Source organism: Aethalodelphis obliquidens, unplaced genomic scaffold, assembly GCF_003676395.1.
Source record: "Aethalodelphis obliquidens isolate GAN/ISIS:26980383/991018 unplaced genomic scaffold, ASM367639v1 scaffold22, whole genome shotgun sequence".
NCBI classification, from domain to species: domain Eukaryota; kingdom Metazoa; phylum Chordata; class Mammalia; order Artiodactyla; family Delphinidae; genus Aethalodelphis; species Aethalodelphis obliquidens.
In genome coordinates, this window is record NW_020837966.1 from 3,485,709 (window position 1) to 3,502,312 (window position 16,604).

At 40.4% G+C, this 16,604-nt stretch overlaps 1 protein-coding gene across 1 annotated transcript in view; it reads left to right on the plus strand.

Annotated features, from left to right (window-relative positions):
- CACNA2D3 (calcium voltage-gated channel auxiliary subunit alpha2delta 3) overlaps positions 1 to 16,604 on the plus strand; it is an 899,902-nt gene that overhangs the window by 294,889 nt on the left and 588,409 nt on the right. Inside the window, exon 5 of the mRNA XM_027121113.1 lies at positions 9,904 to 10,066. Within this exon, the coding sequence (XP_026976914.1) occupies positions 9,904 to 10,066 (163 nt within the window). The remainder of the gene's footprint in view (positions 1 to 9,903; positions 10,067 to 16,604) is intronic.

Sequence of the window (16,604 nt, forward strand, 5' to 3'; positions counted from 1 at the left end):
ACACAAAATGAGCCACTGGGATGCCCAAGAAGAATACATTGCTTTTATTTCTATTCACTGTAATTTCTATTATAATTTTTATAGTATAATGTGCACATGTTAGTATAATGGTAGGTAGTACACATGAGTTATAAATATGTAGGGAGATGCTACTCAAAAACTTTTTTTAAAGAGACTTTATTTTTTTTAGAGCAGTTTTAGGTTTACAACAAAATTCAGAGGAAGGTACAGAGTTTTTCCATACGCTTCTACACATGCATAGCCTCCCACATTATCAACATCACTCACCAGAATGGTACTTTTTTTTATATCAAGGATGAACCTACATTGACACATAATCACCCAAAGTCCATAATTTACCTTAGGGTTCACTCTTGGTGTTTTATATTCTGTGGGTTTGGACAAATGTATAATGACAAGTATTCATCATTATAATCAATATCATTATCACTAATATACAGACTATTTTCATGGTTCTAAAAAAATAAAACCTCTCTGCTCTGCCAGTTTATTCCTCTCCCCACCACCCCTGGCAAACACTGATCTTTTTATTGTCTCCACGGTTTTGCCTTTCCCAGAGTGTCATATAGTTGGAATCATACAGTAGCCTTCTCAGATTGGCTTCTTTCACTTAGTAATATGCATTTAGGTTCCTCCATGTCTTTTCATGGCTTGATAGATTTTTTTTTTTTTTAGCACTGAGTAATATTCCATTGTCTGTCTCTACCACAGTTTATTTACACATTCACCTATTGAAGGACATCTTGGTTGCTTCCAAGTTTTGGCAATTATGAATAAAGCTGCTATAAACATCTGTTTTCAGGTTTTTGTATGGACATAAGTTTTCAACTCTAAATGCCAAGGAGTATGATTGCTGGAATGGTAAAAGTGTGTTTAGTTTTATAAAAAACTGCCAAACTGTCTTCCAAAGTGACTGTACCATTTTGCATACCCACCAGCAATAAATGAGAATTCCTATTCCTCTAAGTCTTTGCCAGCATTTGGTGTTGTCAGTGTTCCAGATTTCAGCCATTGTAATCGGTGGTATTTCATTGTTGTTTTAATTTGCATTTCCCTAATGACATATAATGTGGAGCATCTTTTCTTATGCTTACTTGCCATCTGTATAACTTCTTTGGTGAGATGTCTGTTCAGGTCTTTTTAGCCCATTGTTTAATCAAATTGTTATTTTTCTTGTTAAGTTTTAAGAGTTCTTTGTATATTCTGGATCACAGTCCTTTACCACATGTGTCTTTTACAAGTGGTTCCTCCCAGTCCGTGGCTTCTCTTCTAATTCTCTTGGTATTATCTTTCACAGAGCAGAAGTTTTTAATTTTAATGAAACCCAGTTTATCAGTTATTTCTTTCATGAATCATGTCTTTGGTGTTGTATCTAAAAAAGCATCACCATACCCAAGGTCATCTAAGTTTTCTCTCATGTTATTTTCTAGGAGTTTTATAGTTTTGCATTTTATATTTAGGTCTATGATCCGTTCTGAGTTAAATTTGAAGGGTATAAGGTTTTTGTTTAGATTCATTTTTTTTGCATGTGGATGTCCAGTTGTTCCAGCACCATTTGTTAAAGAGACTATCTGCTCCTTTGTCCAAGATAAGTTGACTGTATCAATATTTATGGGAGTGTCTATTTCTGGGCTCTCTATTCTGTTCCACTGATCTGTTTATTCTTTCACCAGTACAGCACTGTCATTATTGCTGTAGCTTTACAGGTAGTCTTGAAGTCCTCCAACTTTGTTTTTCTTGTTTAGTATTGTGTTCAAATACTTCTTAATGAAAGTAATGCTTGATTCCTTCCAGCCAGAGGTTTTTTTTATTTCTGTCTCTTGAAAATCTCATAACACCCTCCTGCAGGGGTTGAGAAACTACAGTCCACAGGCCAGATCCTTTTTGTAATTTTGTAAATCTTTGGTAAATAAAGTTTGACTGGAGCACAGCCAGGCCTATTATTTTATGTACTGTCTGGCCACTGTTGCGCTACAACAGTAGTGTAGAGGAGTTGTGACAAAGACTCTAACATGCAAAGCCTAAAGTATGACTGTCTGACCCTTCACAGAAAACATGTTCCTACCCCTGCCCCACTGAGTCACTTTTAGACACTTACTCATTGGACTACTTCATCCTGAGTTGGTGCCAAGCCAGGTTTGGGGAAACAGCACACCTACCATTTTGTTCCTGGTGTTTTCTTTGCCACATTTCCTCCCTTGGATTAGTTTCCTTTGTGCCCCATCACACTTGGTAGGTGATCACATATACTCAAAAAAGAACAATTTACTCCCACCTCCTGGGTGACATGGACTCAGAAATACTGAGGTGACTTAGACTTAACACATCTCTTCCTCTCTCCTATGGACAAAGTTACTGAGCCTCATAATTACAGCAATGAATTCCAAGGACCGAGAAGTGATTCTTCTTGTTTGCACTGAGTCAGCCTTTTCAAAATCAATACAGAATGGACAAATGGATTTAGGGAGGAGCAGAACACACAGTCGTCTGCGGTGAAGGATGGGCACCATTGAGCAAAATCCTGCTTATGTTTTCATCCTTCCTTCAGTTGCATTCTGGGTTGTGCAGGTTATTCAATTAAATGGCAGTTTTGAAGCTGTCTCTGGAGAGCCTATGAGTGAACCATAATGGCACTGGCCTTAACCAAGCAGGCTGGGCTTTTTTGTTAATTTATGTTTTCATTTCTCTTAAATAAATACCTAGGAGTAGACTTTGCTGGATCATATGATAGATACATGTTTAACTTTACAAGAAGCTGTGAATGGTTTTCTGAAGGGTTTGAAAGGTTTTATATTTCCACGAGCAATGTATGGGATTTCTGGTTATTCCACATCCTTGCCAACATTTAGTATTTTCAGAAAATTTAGTATTAGCTAGTGGGTGTAAAATTGCATTTTGGAGCAATGATGGAGTTTTATTTTGCACTTCTCTGATTAATGATGTTGAACACTTTTTGGTTTGTATATTGGCCATTTGTATACTTTCCTTTGTAAGGTGTCTGTTTAAATCTTTTGCCTATATTTTAATTCGTGTTTTAAGTTGTGTTACAGGAGTTCTTTACGTATTCTGGTACAAGTTATTTGTCAGATGTATGTATTATGAATACTTTTTCCTCAATGATGGCTTTACTATTTGTTTTATTAATAGTGAATTTGATGATCAGAAGTTTTCAGTTTTCATAAAGTCCAAATTATCAGTTTTAAAAATTGTGTTTTCCATAACCTAAGAAATCGTTGCTTACCTGAAGGCAGTAGAAGTTATTCATCATTTTTTGTATTTTTAAATATTTTAGATTTAGCTTTTTCATTTAAGTCTTTCAGCCATCTTGAATGAATATGTGTATGTTGTGAATTAGGGGTTGAGGATGTTGTTTTCATATGGTTAGTCATATGTTCCACCACAATTTGTTGAAAATACTTTCCCCATTGAATTATCTAAGCACCTTTATTGAAAATCGGTTGACTGTATCTGTGCGGCTTTATTTCTGGACTCTCTTTAGTTCCGTTGACCTGTTTGTCTGCTTTAATGCCAATACCACACCATTTTGATTAATTAAGTTTAGAGTAAGACTTAAATTCAGGAAATGTGAGTCATTGGACCTTTTTCTTCTTTTTAAAAATTGTTTTTGATATTCTAGATCCTTTTCATTTCTCTTTAAAATTACAATTAACTCAGCAATTCCTACAAACAGCCTGTTGAGATTTTGATTGGGATTTCTTTGGAGTTTTAGATCAATTTGGGAAGAATTAACATGTTAATACTGAGTTTTCCAATCCTTAAGCACAAGGTATATCTCTCTATTTATTTAAGGCTTCTTTAATTTCTCCCAGAAATATTTTGTAGTTTTCAGCTTACAGGTATCACACATGTTTTTAAAAATTCATACCTAAGTATGTCAAGCTTTTTATGCTATTGTAAATGCTATCGTTCTTCCAGTTGTTCTTTGTTAGTACAACGAAATATAATTGATTTTGGTATATTGATCTTATATCCTGTGACCTTGCTAAACTCAATAGTTACAGTAGATTATGTGCATTCTTTAGGGTTTTCTACATAGAAAGTCATGTTGTCTGCAGAAAAAGATAGCTTTTTCCCTTTCCAATATGTATGGCATTCATTCACTCATTTACTCATTCATTCATGCAATTTACTGCATTTGCCAGAACCACCTGTACAATGTTGAATTGAAGTGATAAGACATAATTGCCTCGTTACTGATCTTAGGAGAAAAATATTCAGTGTTTTGTCATGAATATAATGTTAGCCGTAGGTTTTACATAGTTGCTCTTTATCAGGTTGAGGACTTTTTATCTTATTTTAAATTTCCTGATAGTTTTTATGATGAACAAAAGTTGGATTCTTTCAAATATGTTTTCTGCATTTATTTGGTCATATGATTTTTTTTTTTTTTTTTTTTTTTTTTTTGTTTGTGGGCCTTTCTCTTTTTTGGCCTCTCCCCTTGCGGAGCACAGGCTCTGGACGCGCAGGCTTAGCGGCCATGGCTCACGGGCCCAGCCGCTCCGCGACATGTGGGATCTTCCCGGACTGGGGCATGAACCCGTGTCCCCTGCATCGGCAGGCAGACTCCCAACCACTATGCCACGAGGGAAGCCCGGTCATATGATTTTTTTAAAAAAATTCTGTTAATATGGTGAACCGTGTTGATTGATTTTTCAAATGTTAAACCAACCTTGAATTCCTGGGATAAATACAACTTGGTAATGATGGATTGTCCTTTTAATGATAGGGGATTTGATGTGATATTTTGTTAAGATTTCTGATCTAGATTAATGAGTGGTATTAGCATGTAATTTTTCCAGAAATTGTTCTTGTTTGGGTTTGGTGTCAGTGTTATGCTGCCCTCATAAAATAAGTTGGGACATATTCCTTCTTCTAATTTTTTGTAAGAGTTTATGTAAGATTGTTTGTATTTTTTCCTTATGTATTTGATAGAATTCATTATTTAAGTCATCTGAACGTGGAATTGTTTGTTTTATCATGGCTATTAATTGTGAATTCAATTTCTCTTGTATACATAGGGCCAGTCATATTTTATATTTCTTTTTGTGTCAATTTTGGTAATTTCAGTTATTCAAGGAATTTGACGTTTAACTCAAATTGTCAAATATTGGTATAAAGTTGTTTATATTATTCTCTTATCTTTTCATTATCTGTCAGCTCTTTAATAATGTTTTCTCTTTCATTCCTGACTCTAGTATCTTGTGCTTTCTTACTTTTTTATTCATCAGTCTAGCTCGGGTTTTATATTTTTGATATCATTGATTTTTTTTCCCCTGTTATTTGTTTTGTTTTATTGGTTTCTGCTTTTATCTTTATTATTATTGTTATTATTATTATTTTTGACTGCATTTGGTCTTCATTGCTGCACGTGGGCTTTCTCTAGTTGTGGCAAGTGGGGGCTACTCTTCATTGTGGTGTACAGGCTTCTCACGCAGTAGCTTCTCTTGTGGAGGAGCACGGGCTCTAGGCATGCAGGCTTCAGTAGTTGCAGCACGTGGGCTCAGTAGTTGTGGCTTGGGGGCTCTAGAGTGCAGGCTCAGTAGCTGTGGCACACAGGCTTAGTTACTCCATGGCATGTAAGATCTTCCCGGACCAGGGATCGAACCTGTGTCCCCTGCATTGCCAAGCAGATTCTTAATCACTGCACCACCAGGGAAGTCCCTATCTTGACTACTTTATTTCTTCTTTTAACATTCAGTTTTATTTGTTCTTGTTTTCTGTCTTCTTAAGGTAGTATCTTAGACTATTCATCTTAAAAATATCTCCTTTTCTATGATAAACTTAAAAATCTATAAATTTTTCTCTAATTTCTGTTTCAGTTATATCTTACAAATATTTATTTCTTTATTATCATTTATTTCAAAATATTTTACAACTTTTTCTGTCATTTTCTTCCATGGTACATGTATTATTAAGGAGTGTGTTGTTTAATTTCAAAATCTTTAAGATTCTTCTAGATATCATCTTTTCTTAGATGTTATTGATATTTTTTGTATCATTATCATATACTGAATTCCCACTGTTATGATCTGGAAGAGAATGTGTGCTCTATAGTTGCTAGGTGTGGAATTCCTTAAAGTCAATTAGCTTAAGTTGGTAACTAGTGTTGCTACATGACCAACACCCAGTAAAAATCCTTAGCACTGAGTCCTTTTTTTTTTTTTTAAATAAATTCATTTTATTTATTTATTTTTGCCTGCATTGGGTCTTCGTTGCTGTGCGTGGGCTTTTTCTAGTTGCGGCGAGCGGGGGCTACTCTTCGTTGCAGTGCATGGGCTTCTCATTGCAGTGGCTTCTCTTGTTGGGTGCAGAGCATGGGCTGTAGGCGCGCAGGCTTCAGTAGTTTTGGCTTGTGGGCTCTAGAGCACAGGCTCAGTAGTTGTGGCACACGGGCTTAGTTGCTCTGCGGCATGTGGGATCTTCCCGGACCAGGGCTCGAAGCTGTGTCCACTGTACTAGCAGGCAAATTCTTAACCACTGCACCACCAGGGAAGCCCCAGCACTGAGTCTTTGTTGAGCCTCTCTGGTAGGCAACCTTTCAAATGTGTTGTCCTCCATTCATTGCTGAAAGAATTTGTACATCTTATGTAATTGTGCTGGGAGAGAAATCTTGGAAGCTCACATCTGGATTCCTCTGGACTTTGCCACATGCGTCTCTTTTCCTTTGATGATTTTGCTTTATATCTTTTCACTGTAATGAATCTTTTCAAAGAACCAACTTTTAGTTTCATTGATTTCCTGATTTCAATTTTCATTGATTTCTGTTCAGCAAAATTTTCTAAAAAGTGTTTTTTTCCCCTTCTGCTTACTTTGGATTCAATTTTCTTTTCTTTTTCTAGTTTCCTAAAATAGAAGCTTAGCCGATTAACTTTAGGTCTTTTTTTCTTTTCCAGTACATCCATTGAATGCTGTAAATTTCCCTGTAAGCACTGCTTTTGCTGCATCTTGCAAATTTTGACAAGTTATATTTTGATTTTAATTTAGTTTGAAATTTCTCTTGAGACTTATTCTTTGACCCATGTATTATTTAGAAATATGTTGTTTAATCTCCAAATATTTTGGGATTTGTCCAGCTGTCTTTCTGTTATTGATTTCTAGTTTAATGTCAATGTGGTCTGAGAGCACATTTTGTATGATTTCTATTCTTTTAAATTTGTTAAGGTGTGTTTTATGGTCCAGAATGTGGTCTGTCATGGTGATTGTTCCATGTGAGCTTGAGAAAAATGTATATTCTGCTGTTGTTGGATGAATTAGTCTATAGTCAATTAGATTCAGTTGCTGTGCTGTTCAGTTCAAACTGTATCCTTACCAGTATTCTGCCTGATGGATTTATCAGCTACTGATAGAGGAGTACTGAAGTCTTCAACTTTAGTAGCATGTTATCTGTTTCTTCTTGTAGTTCTATCATTTTTTTCCCTCACATACTTTAATATTCTGTTATTAGGTGCATACACATTAAAGATTGTTATGTCTTCTTGGAGAATTAACCCCTTTATCATTATGTAATGCCAATCTTTTTTGCTGATAATTTTCCTCGCTTTGAAGTCAGCTTTTTCTGAAATTAATATGGCCACTCTGGCTTTCTTTTGATTAATGTTAGCATAGTGTATCTTTTTCTATCCCTTTACTTTTAATCGACCTGTTCTTTATATTTAAGGTGAGTTTCTTGTAGACAGCATATAGTTGGTTCTTCTTTTTTATCCACTGTGACCATCAGTTTAAATCTATTTAGACCGTTCACATTTAAAATGAGCATTGGTATAGTTGGATTAATATGTACCATACTTATAACTGTTTTCTATTCATTGCCCTTGTTTTTTTTTTTTGGTCTCCTACTCTTTTTATGCCTTCTCTGGTTTTAATTGAGCATATTACATAACGTAGTATTTTCTCCTTCCTTGGCATTTATACTTCTTTTAAAAATTTTTTTAGTGGTTGTTTTATAGTTTGCAATATACATTTACAACTAATTCACGTCCACTGTCAAATAATCTTGTACCACTTCATGGGTAGTATAACACTGCTATTCATTTCACTTATCCATAACTATAATAATCCAATTTGTTGCTATTATTATTTTGATCAAACTATTTGTCAGGTCAGTTAAGAATAAGAAAATTAAATATTTTACTTTCATTTATTCCTGTTGTAACACTCTTTTCTGGGTTTCTGACCTGTGTAGTTTTCCCTCCCTTTAATGAAATTTTAACATTTTTTGCAAGGCAGGTCTATTTGCAACAAATTTCTTTAATTTTTGTCTGAAGAAGTCTTTATTTCTTTTTCACTTTTGAAGGATAATTTTTCTAGATTCTAGAATTCTAGGTTGGTAGGTCTTTTCTTTTTATTTTTGCGGTACGTGGGCCTCTCACTGTTGCGGCCTCGCCCGTCGCGGAGTACAGGCTCCGGACGCGCAGGCCCAGCAGCCACGGCTCACGGGCCCAGCCGCTCCGCAGCATGTGGGATCTTCCCGGACCGGGGCACGAACCGTGTCCCCTGCATTGGCAGGCGGACTCCCAACCACTGAGCCACCCGGGAAGCCCGGTAGGTCTTTTCTTTGAACATTACGTATTTTGTGCTACTCTCTTCTTGCTTGTATGTTTTCTGAACAGAAGTCTGATGTAATCGTTGTCCTTGTTCCTCTGTAGGTAAGGTTTTTTCCTCTTTTTGGCTTACTTTAAGATTTTTCTTTGTCTTTGATTTTTGCAGTTTGGATATGACATGCCTAGGTGTAGTTTTTTCTTTTTTTCAGTATTCATGTGCTTGATTTTCTGTGGACTTCTTGGATCTGTGGTTTGTCATTCATTAATTTTGGAAATATTACTTCAAATATTTCTTCTGTTCCCTTTTGTCTTTCTTCTCTGGTATTCCCATTACACTACGTATCTGTTGTACTTTTTGTAATTGTTCTGTGATTTTTGAATATTCTATTCCTTTTTTCCCATTAATTTTTTTCTTTGCTTTTCAGTTTGGGAAGTTTCTACTGACGTAGCTTCTGGCTCACTGATTATTTCCTCAGCTGTATCCAGGCCGGTGATGACCCATTGGCATTCTTCATTTCTATTATAGTGTTTTTGATTTCTAGCATTTCTTTTTGATTATTTCTCTTAGAATATTTGTCTCTCTACTTATCTGTCTGCTCTTACCTGTTTTCTACTTTTTCCTTTAGTGCTCTTAGTATATTAATTACAGTTGTTTTAAATTCCTGCTCTGATAATTCCAACCACACCTGCCATCTACCATCTTGCAGTACTGCACAGCAGTTAAGTGCACAGGCTCTGGAAATAGACTGTCTGTGTTTTAATTCTGGTTCTGCTTATTGGTGGTGTAATCTTTGACAGCGTACATAAATTCTCTCTACCTCAATTTCCTCATTTGTGAAGTTAGAATACTCATAAAACCTACTTTATAGAGTCGTTAGGAGAATTGAATAAGTTAACATATGGAAAGCACTTAGAACAACAAGTATGACTATCTAATATATTATATATTTATTTAATTTTTGTTGTTTTCCAGTCTCCTTCTACTTAAAGGTAGGCTGAATAAAGGCAGGGTCTGTCTTCAAACTTTAAAGAATTAAAATGTTTTGGGGCAGTTTTCTCTATATTCACATAAGGAAGTACTAAGCAGCTTCTTAAATTTATGTTTTTCAAGAGTACTTAATGACATTGGGAAATAGTTATATGATGCTATCACACCTGTACAAAAGCAGCCGTAGACGGTGTGAAAGACTTACAGATTACGTGACTAGAGCAGGATCCACAAGTGTAGGGAACAGACCACCCGCAACCATACCCAGGTCTGTCTGAGTTCACAGCCTTCTTCCCTAAGCCACATGTCATGTTTTTTGACTTTCTCTTTCAGTATGAATACTTCAATGCCGTGCTGATAAATGAAAGGGACAAAGATGGGAATTTTTTGGAGCTGGGGAAGGAATTCATCTTAGCCCCAAATGACCATTTTAATAATTTGCCTGTGAACATCAGCCTGAGTGACGTTCAAGTGCCAACGAACATGTACAACAAAGGTAAGGCTCACTGCTGCTGCTCCTTTTGGAGGGTAGAGAGGGCAGGGCGTGAGGGGCAGGGCTGGCTGGTTTGGGATATCATGCTTTTTTGAAAAACAGTTATAAGCTGGGTGTGTCAGGTACCAGCTGGATAGGTGAAGTGTGTGCCTGTTCTGCCTGGACACTCTGGGCTTGCTGTTTTCCTGGCTCCTGTTTGCATCAGGCCCTCTAACTTGTAGTCCAGGGGTTGGCAAACTTTTTCTTTAAAGGGCCAGATAGTAAATATCTTACTTAGGCTTTGTGGGCCACAAAGTCTCTGTTGCTGTTCTGGCACAGAAGCAAGCATACATAGGTAATATGTAAATCAGCAGATAATATGTAAATTGGCTGGTTCCAAGAAAACATTTAATCTACAAAAACAGATAGCTGCATTGAACCGGCAGGCGCTAGCGTACAGAGCCTTCTCTCTTCTTCCTCCATTCCTTGTGATGGTATCTGAGGGTTCTGGAGTTCCTAGGGTTACCATGGAATCACTTGTGGTCTTAGAGTACAAAGCAGCATGAGTCTTAATGAGGCTCCCTGTTTTCAGGCTTGTGTTCCTCAAATCCAGTCTTCTCACGGATTCTAGAGTTCTTTTCCCCAAATTCCCATCTGCCCCTTTGAATTGGGATTATAATAGCCAAGGACTGGGCTCTGGCAGCAGACGGCCTCTGATTAGATCCTGAGTTCCATTTCTTACTGGCTGTGACCTTGAAAGGCTGAGACCACCTTGTCTCTTTAGACCTTAATTTCCTTATATTCTAGGATGTGGATAATAATCGCATCTACCTCATGGGGTGGTTGTGAGGATGAAACAGATGATGAGTACAAAGGGTTTAATTGAGGACGTTACTTTCCTCATCCTCACCATTATGGAGTAGGAGTTTGCTCTGCTTTGTCATACCTGGGAGGATCCTAAACAAAGAGCTGTCTTCCCCAAAAAATAAATTAGAAAGCTGTGGCATCTTCAAAATAAAAATCTACTCCATTATAAGCTATTGATGTTTTAGAAATATTGGGGGCCAGTTTCAGTATCACAGGCAGGAAAGCAGTGGTCATGAGACAGGCTCTGGGCTTGAATCCTGCTCATCCTTTTGCTGGCTCTGTAATCCTAAACAAGTAACTTTTCCTCCCCGAGCCTCAGTTTCCTTCTTTGTAAAATAGGGATAAGAATACTGCCTCCCTCAGGGGGTTATTGTGAGGATATGAAGTGATGCCTAAGCATCTTCAGCACAACTGTTGCTCGTGGAAACTGCCTAGTGCATCTTAGTTATCATTATTATCGGGAAATAACGTGAGTATAAATTGCATTTCTGAATTGTTCTAGGTTACTGTTTAAAGAGCTTGGTCCGTGATTAAAGAGCTTCCAACTCACCATCTCTGTAGTGTTCTTCTTGTGCCTGTCCTTTGGGTCTGGATATCTAATGTCTCCCTTTCGTGGTTGACCTGTTACCCGTCCTTAATGTTCTGTGAGGCAGCACCCCATCCATTAATTATTCTGATGGTTACTGGGTCCCCTGTGGTGAACCAGTTGCAGCCCCTTCCTTGAGAGGTTCATAGTGAACTTAGGGACCAGACAGGTAAAAGAGATCATAGGATACCGTGTGTCACCTGCTGGCCACAGTTACTGAAAGACCGGGGCAGTGGGAGCTCCAGGGAGGGGACCTGACCACTTGCTCCTGTGAGCTGCCACATGTTTTTCTTTTCTGTCTCTCAGAGAAAGTGATGTCAGTCCAAGTTGCCCCTAGTGAGCTCTGGATTGGACTGTATCCTGTGACCTAATCTTCACTTTGGACTCTTCCTCAGAAAGCAGATTCCTAAGAACCCAAGCCTTAGAGGGCTGAGCTCAGCCTTGTCCGGTGGAGTTTAGTCCTCCAGGGAGATCCTGCCAGATGAAAAGGAAACCCCCTTTTGTGCAGTGTGTCTGCAAAAAGACCATTCTCTCAGCATTAAATACATTCTCAATGGAAGATGAAAAGTTCAGATTTTACAGAGCAATTCCAGACATAAAACAATTCAGAATGATCTTTTTAAATATGGCAACTGCTTCAAGGTTGCTTGAACCATTAGCCCCATTATAGAGATTTAATTGCACCTTGAGCTTTAAAGGCATAATTGTACCTTTCCGTGGTGGCAGCACTAGGGGACCAGCACTGCCATTGATCACACAGACTGCAAGTCTCTCTAGGCAGAATCATAATAGATAGTCAGATTTCTTGAGCCATAGAGGTAGATAGTTTTATTTAACGTCATCCTCAGCACCCCTCATGAGGTCTGCCTACCACCGCTACTCAGACACAGTGGTCCCCCAGCCAGGCAGTGGGTCATGGGCTAAAGCCCCCAGGCACTGTGTCTTGATTCTGCCAGGCAGTGAGTAGCTGCCCAAGGAAGAGAGCAGGGGACTTCAGGAAAATTCCTGTCTCATTCTACCTAATTCAAACCAGCCCCAAATAGTCTTTTTTCTTTTCATGTTGCAGAAATGTATTTCATGTTTAGAGTGCTCTCCAGCTCAGATCTAGTTATTGATGACATGTACTTAAAACACATGCTCAGAGATTGGTCACTAGCTGAGATGTTCCTGGGTTAGAAATCTTGCCCCCAACAAAGGAAACCAGTACAGGGGGCCATGCTCCCCTGGCAGCTTGAACCCCCATGGGCACATAGCAGAGTGGTTTGATATGATACTTGCTTAGGAGCTGCTCTGTGCTGTGCTCTTGGGCATAACTTCTAGGCATAGATGAAACTTGCTGATAAAATCTACCTCTTTTCTGTAATCTGCTTTTCTTTTGCTTCCTCGGCAGGGCCTTGCAACCAGGCTGTTCAGCCAGGTCAGTGCTCACCTCTGTGCTTGAGGTGCCTTTCTCGAAGGTGCTGACAGAAATTGCAGGCTCAGAGTTGGTGACATGAGGGCAAACTGACCTATTGGCCACGAGAATTCAAAGAGACATATGTCTGGAGTCTAGAAATGTGTCTTAGGGTCCTCATGGTGCCTGATGAAGCAGCTTCTTCCTGAAACCAGCAGATGTTTGCTGAGCGGCTGCTCTGGCATCCCCGACCAGCGAGTCTTACCATCTGTTGAGACATCTTTGGAGACTAGCTGCCCATGCCTTAGAAGCTGTGAACAATCCATTTCCTCTAGGAGTAAAGCGTGGGTCAGGATGCTTTTGTGAGACCTGAGGATGGTCTGACAGTGGATTCAGATAAAGCTGAACTCTTTAATTTCTAGGCTGAAGTGGTATAAAATTTACACAGGCACATATGTAGGTACACATACACACCTACACATACACAATGTGTATGTTTTTGTGTATTTGGGTATGTGTGTGTTTGTATATGTGTGTATGAAAGAAATATGCTCTGCCCTCAACCTACCCCTTCATCCCTGCTGCTCATCTCTGTCTACCCAGGTGAGAGCCCCTTCTGTTCACTGAGTACACCTTTCTCTTTCCTCCATTGTACCTTGTTGTTCATTTCTGTTATCCCTGCCTCCCTGTTTATTGCTTATCCAAATGCTCATTCTTAAAAAACAGCTCAGTACAACCTCTTCAATTCCATTACACTTTTGTTTTGTAAGTGACTCTGGTCCTTTGTTTTGGTATCACTTTGTTCTAGAAGTACATTGCATACATTCTTTTACTTCTCGGAGGGCAGGGGCTCTGCTGATTCAGCCTGCTTGGTGCCCTCCTTTGCCCCCGAGCACCATGCTCTTTACATAATGGGTTTTCTACAGTGGATGAGGTAGGGAATGCCACCTGGGCTGTCATTTTTCCATGGTGCCTGCAAGCAGCAGAAACATACCCTGGCTGACTTAAATGGAAAAGATACTTTTTTTTTTTGCAATACGCGGGCCTCTCACTGTTGTGGCCTCTCCTGTTGCGGAGCACAGGCTCTGGATGCGCAGGTTCAGCGGCCATGGCTCACGGGCCCAGCCGCTCAGCGGCATGTGGGATCTTCCCGGACCGGGGCACGAACCCGTGTCCCCTGCATCGGCAGGCGGACTCTCAACCACTGCGCCACCAGCGAAGCCCGAAAAGATACTTTTTGAAAGGACATTGGGTGGCTCACAGGCTCTCCCAGAAAGTTAGAGAATAAGGCTTAGAAAATGGTCATGAGAGAGGGCAGCCAGGGGCCAGAGCCACAACCAGAGCCAGCCTGGTAAGGACCGCCTGCCACTATGGCTAACACCAGCCATGCATCTGTGACTACATGAAATAGCTGTGCCTCATTTTCCTCATTCAGAAACTGGAGATAATAATCCCAGTCACCTTCTCAGGGGGTTTTGGTGAGGATTAAACATTGAGAAGGCCACCCAGTACACAAGCTTAGGCAAGTTTTTCTTTCCTTCCATTCCTCAGCATCCTTAGCTGTCAAATGAGTATGACAGTACTGACCTTATAGGATTATCATGAGCACAGCAAGAATAATGCTCATGTGGGTTGGGGTGCAGTGGCTAGCCCACTGACCTTGTCTCTTGTCACCTGCTGGAGGGGAAATAAGACTCATGTCATGGGGTTGCAGTTAGATAGCACAGGTAGCCTTTCAGAGAGTCTGGTACTCGATGAAGACCAATGCATTCTGTTGTGATTATCACTGTATTAACTTGTTCGATTCTCACAGGCAATTATGGTTAAGACAGGAAGAATTTGAACTCAGAGGGAGTAACAACAGGTCACAGGTTCCCCAGCTGGTAGAGGCAGGATTAGAACCCAGCATTTTCATTACTTGTGTCCTCTCTGGACCACATGCCACCCCAGTGCCTGGGCTGCTGCTCTGTGAGCCATAAGGGAAAAGACAATACTTTGGCTCCCAAATATTTTTGTTTTAAAGTGGTTGAAATCCAAGAACTGGAAATTGGCCAGAGTTTGACCCTAAACTTCTGCTTCTTTTGTCTCATGTGGTTGCTAAAGAACACAAAAGGGCAGTTTCGGTGATTCTGTGTTGTTTGGGGTTTTTTTTCCCCTTTCTCCTTATCCCATTTTGCTTCCCCGCCCTCCTCCTCCCCATACCTGTGCTGTAACCATGGTGCTGTCGAGACAGAGGAAAGACATGATAAAAGTGGAAGGAAAAAGGTGATGGCTTGAAAATGTGCCCATAGATAACATTAAACACAAATGATTCTATAGTTTGGCTGGGGGAGAGAGGGGAGGGAAAGAATCCTGTAGCACGTCAGTGTTTTAGACCCAAGCAGAAAAGAGGCAAAAGTAGTAGCTTTATTCTCCAGTAGTTTTAGGCTGGATAAAGGAAAATGTGAATTTTAGAAGTTAAGCAGTTTAAACTGTGTTATCATTTTACCACTGTGGCCTCATTTTATTTCCTTCTGCAGCCCCTTGAGGGAGGTTAGGCAATATTCTCATCTCTGTTTTTCAGATGAAGAAACTAAATGTCAGGGAGGCCAAGTCACATAGGTAGGAAGGTCCATGGCAAGTGGACCTGGATTTTCTGATGAGGAGTCCAGCTTACTTGGCTGCCTCTCTGACCATGAGCTCTGAGAGGATGGGTACCTATTCCCTCAAGTGTCTGGGGCTCAGTTACTTCTGGGTCACCTTGGGATCTCGGAACTTTTGCCCAGGCTGAGAACCTCAGCCCTGGGCCCATCCATCACCAGCCTTCCTTCTGAAGCTCCAACTCTTCCTGGGCCCTGCTCCTTGTAGTGAGACCCCAGACCCTTCTCTGGCCATGCCTCCTCTTCCCTCCGTGATACCCAGTGTCATAACTCCAATGAGTTGAGGTTCCCATGTGAGCTGGGAAGAGGTGCTGACTCATGTAGCGTCTGCATATCAGCCCTGCAAACATCCTTGATGTGACTGTCTGCTTGGGACAGAAAGTGGGACATAGCAGGGAGGACAAGCAGAATATTATTGCCTCTATAAAGTATTTGCTCATCTATTCGTTCATTCCTTCCTTCCTTCCTTCCTTCATTCATTCATCAAATGTTGACTGTGCCAAGCTCTAGAGATACGCCCACAACTAGGAAAGATGTGGGCCCTGCTCCTTGAGCAGAGCGGGAAGACAGATGCTGAACAAGTCATGATCAGGTGACGGACAGGCAGAGTATGGTGCTAAGGGGCATGTAGCAGGGGGCCGGGCCTGGTCCTGGGGCTCCAAGAAAGCCCTCCCTGAGAGGAGGTAGAGAGGAAGGAGTTAGACGGGAAGGGAGTGGTTGGGAGGGAAGCATGTCCAGCAGAAGGACTAAACAGTGAGCAGGTGTCAAGGGGGTGGGCATGGGGCTGGGATGCTAACAATGAGGGAGTGTGGTGTCCAAGGGGACTTGGGGTGGGGAGGAATCAGAAAGGTTATGGTATGGGGCCTCCAAGGGCTGGCCAGGTGGTGAGAGGCTGTGAAGGCCATCAGAAGCTCATGGAAACCACGGAGACAGGTAAAATATGGTTGAGAGCTTTGCTGGGAAGAGGTCTGCAGAGGAACACTGGGCCCGGACACTGAGGAAGAGGGAAGAAGGGAGAGGAGGGGAAGTCCAGGGCCTGGTGCGGAGAAGGCCCAGTGGAGAGGAATGGTGTGTGGC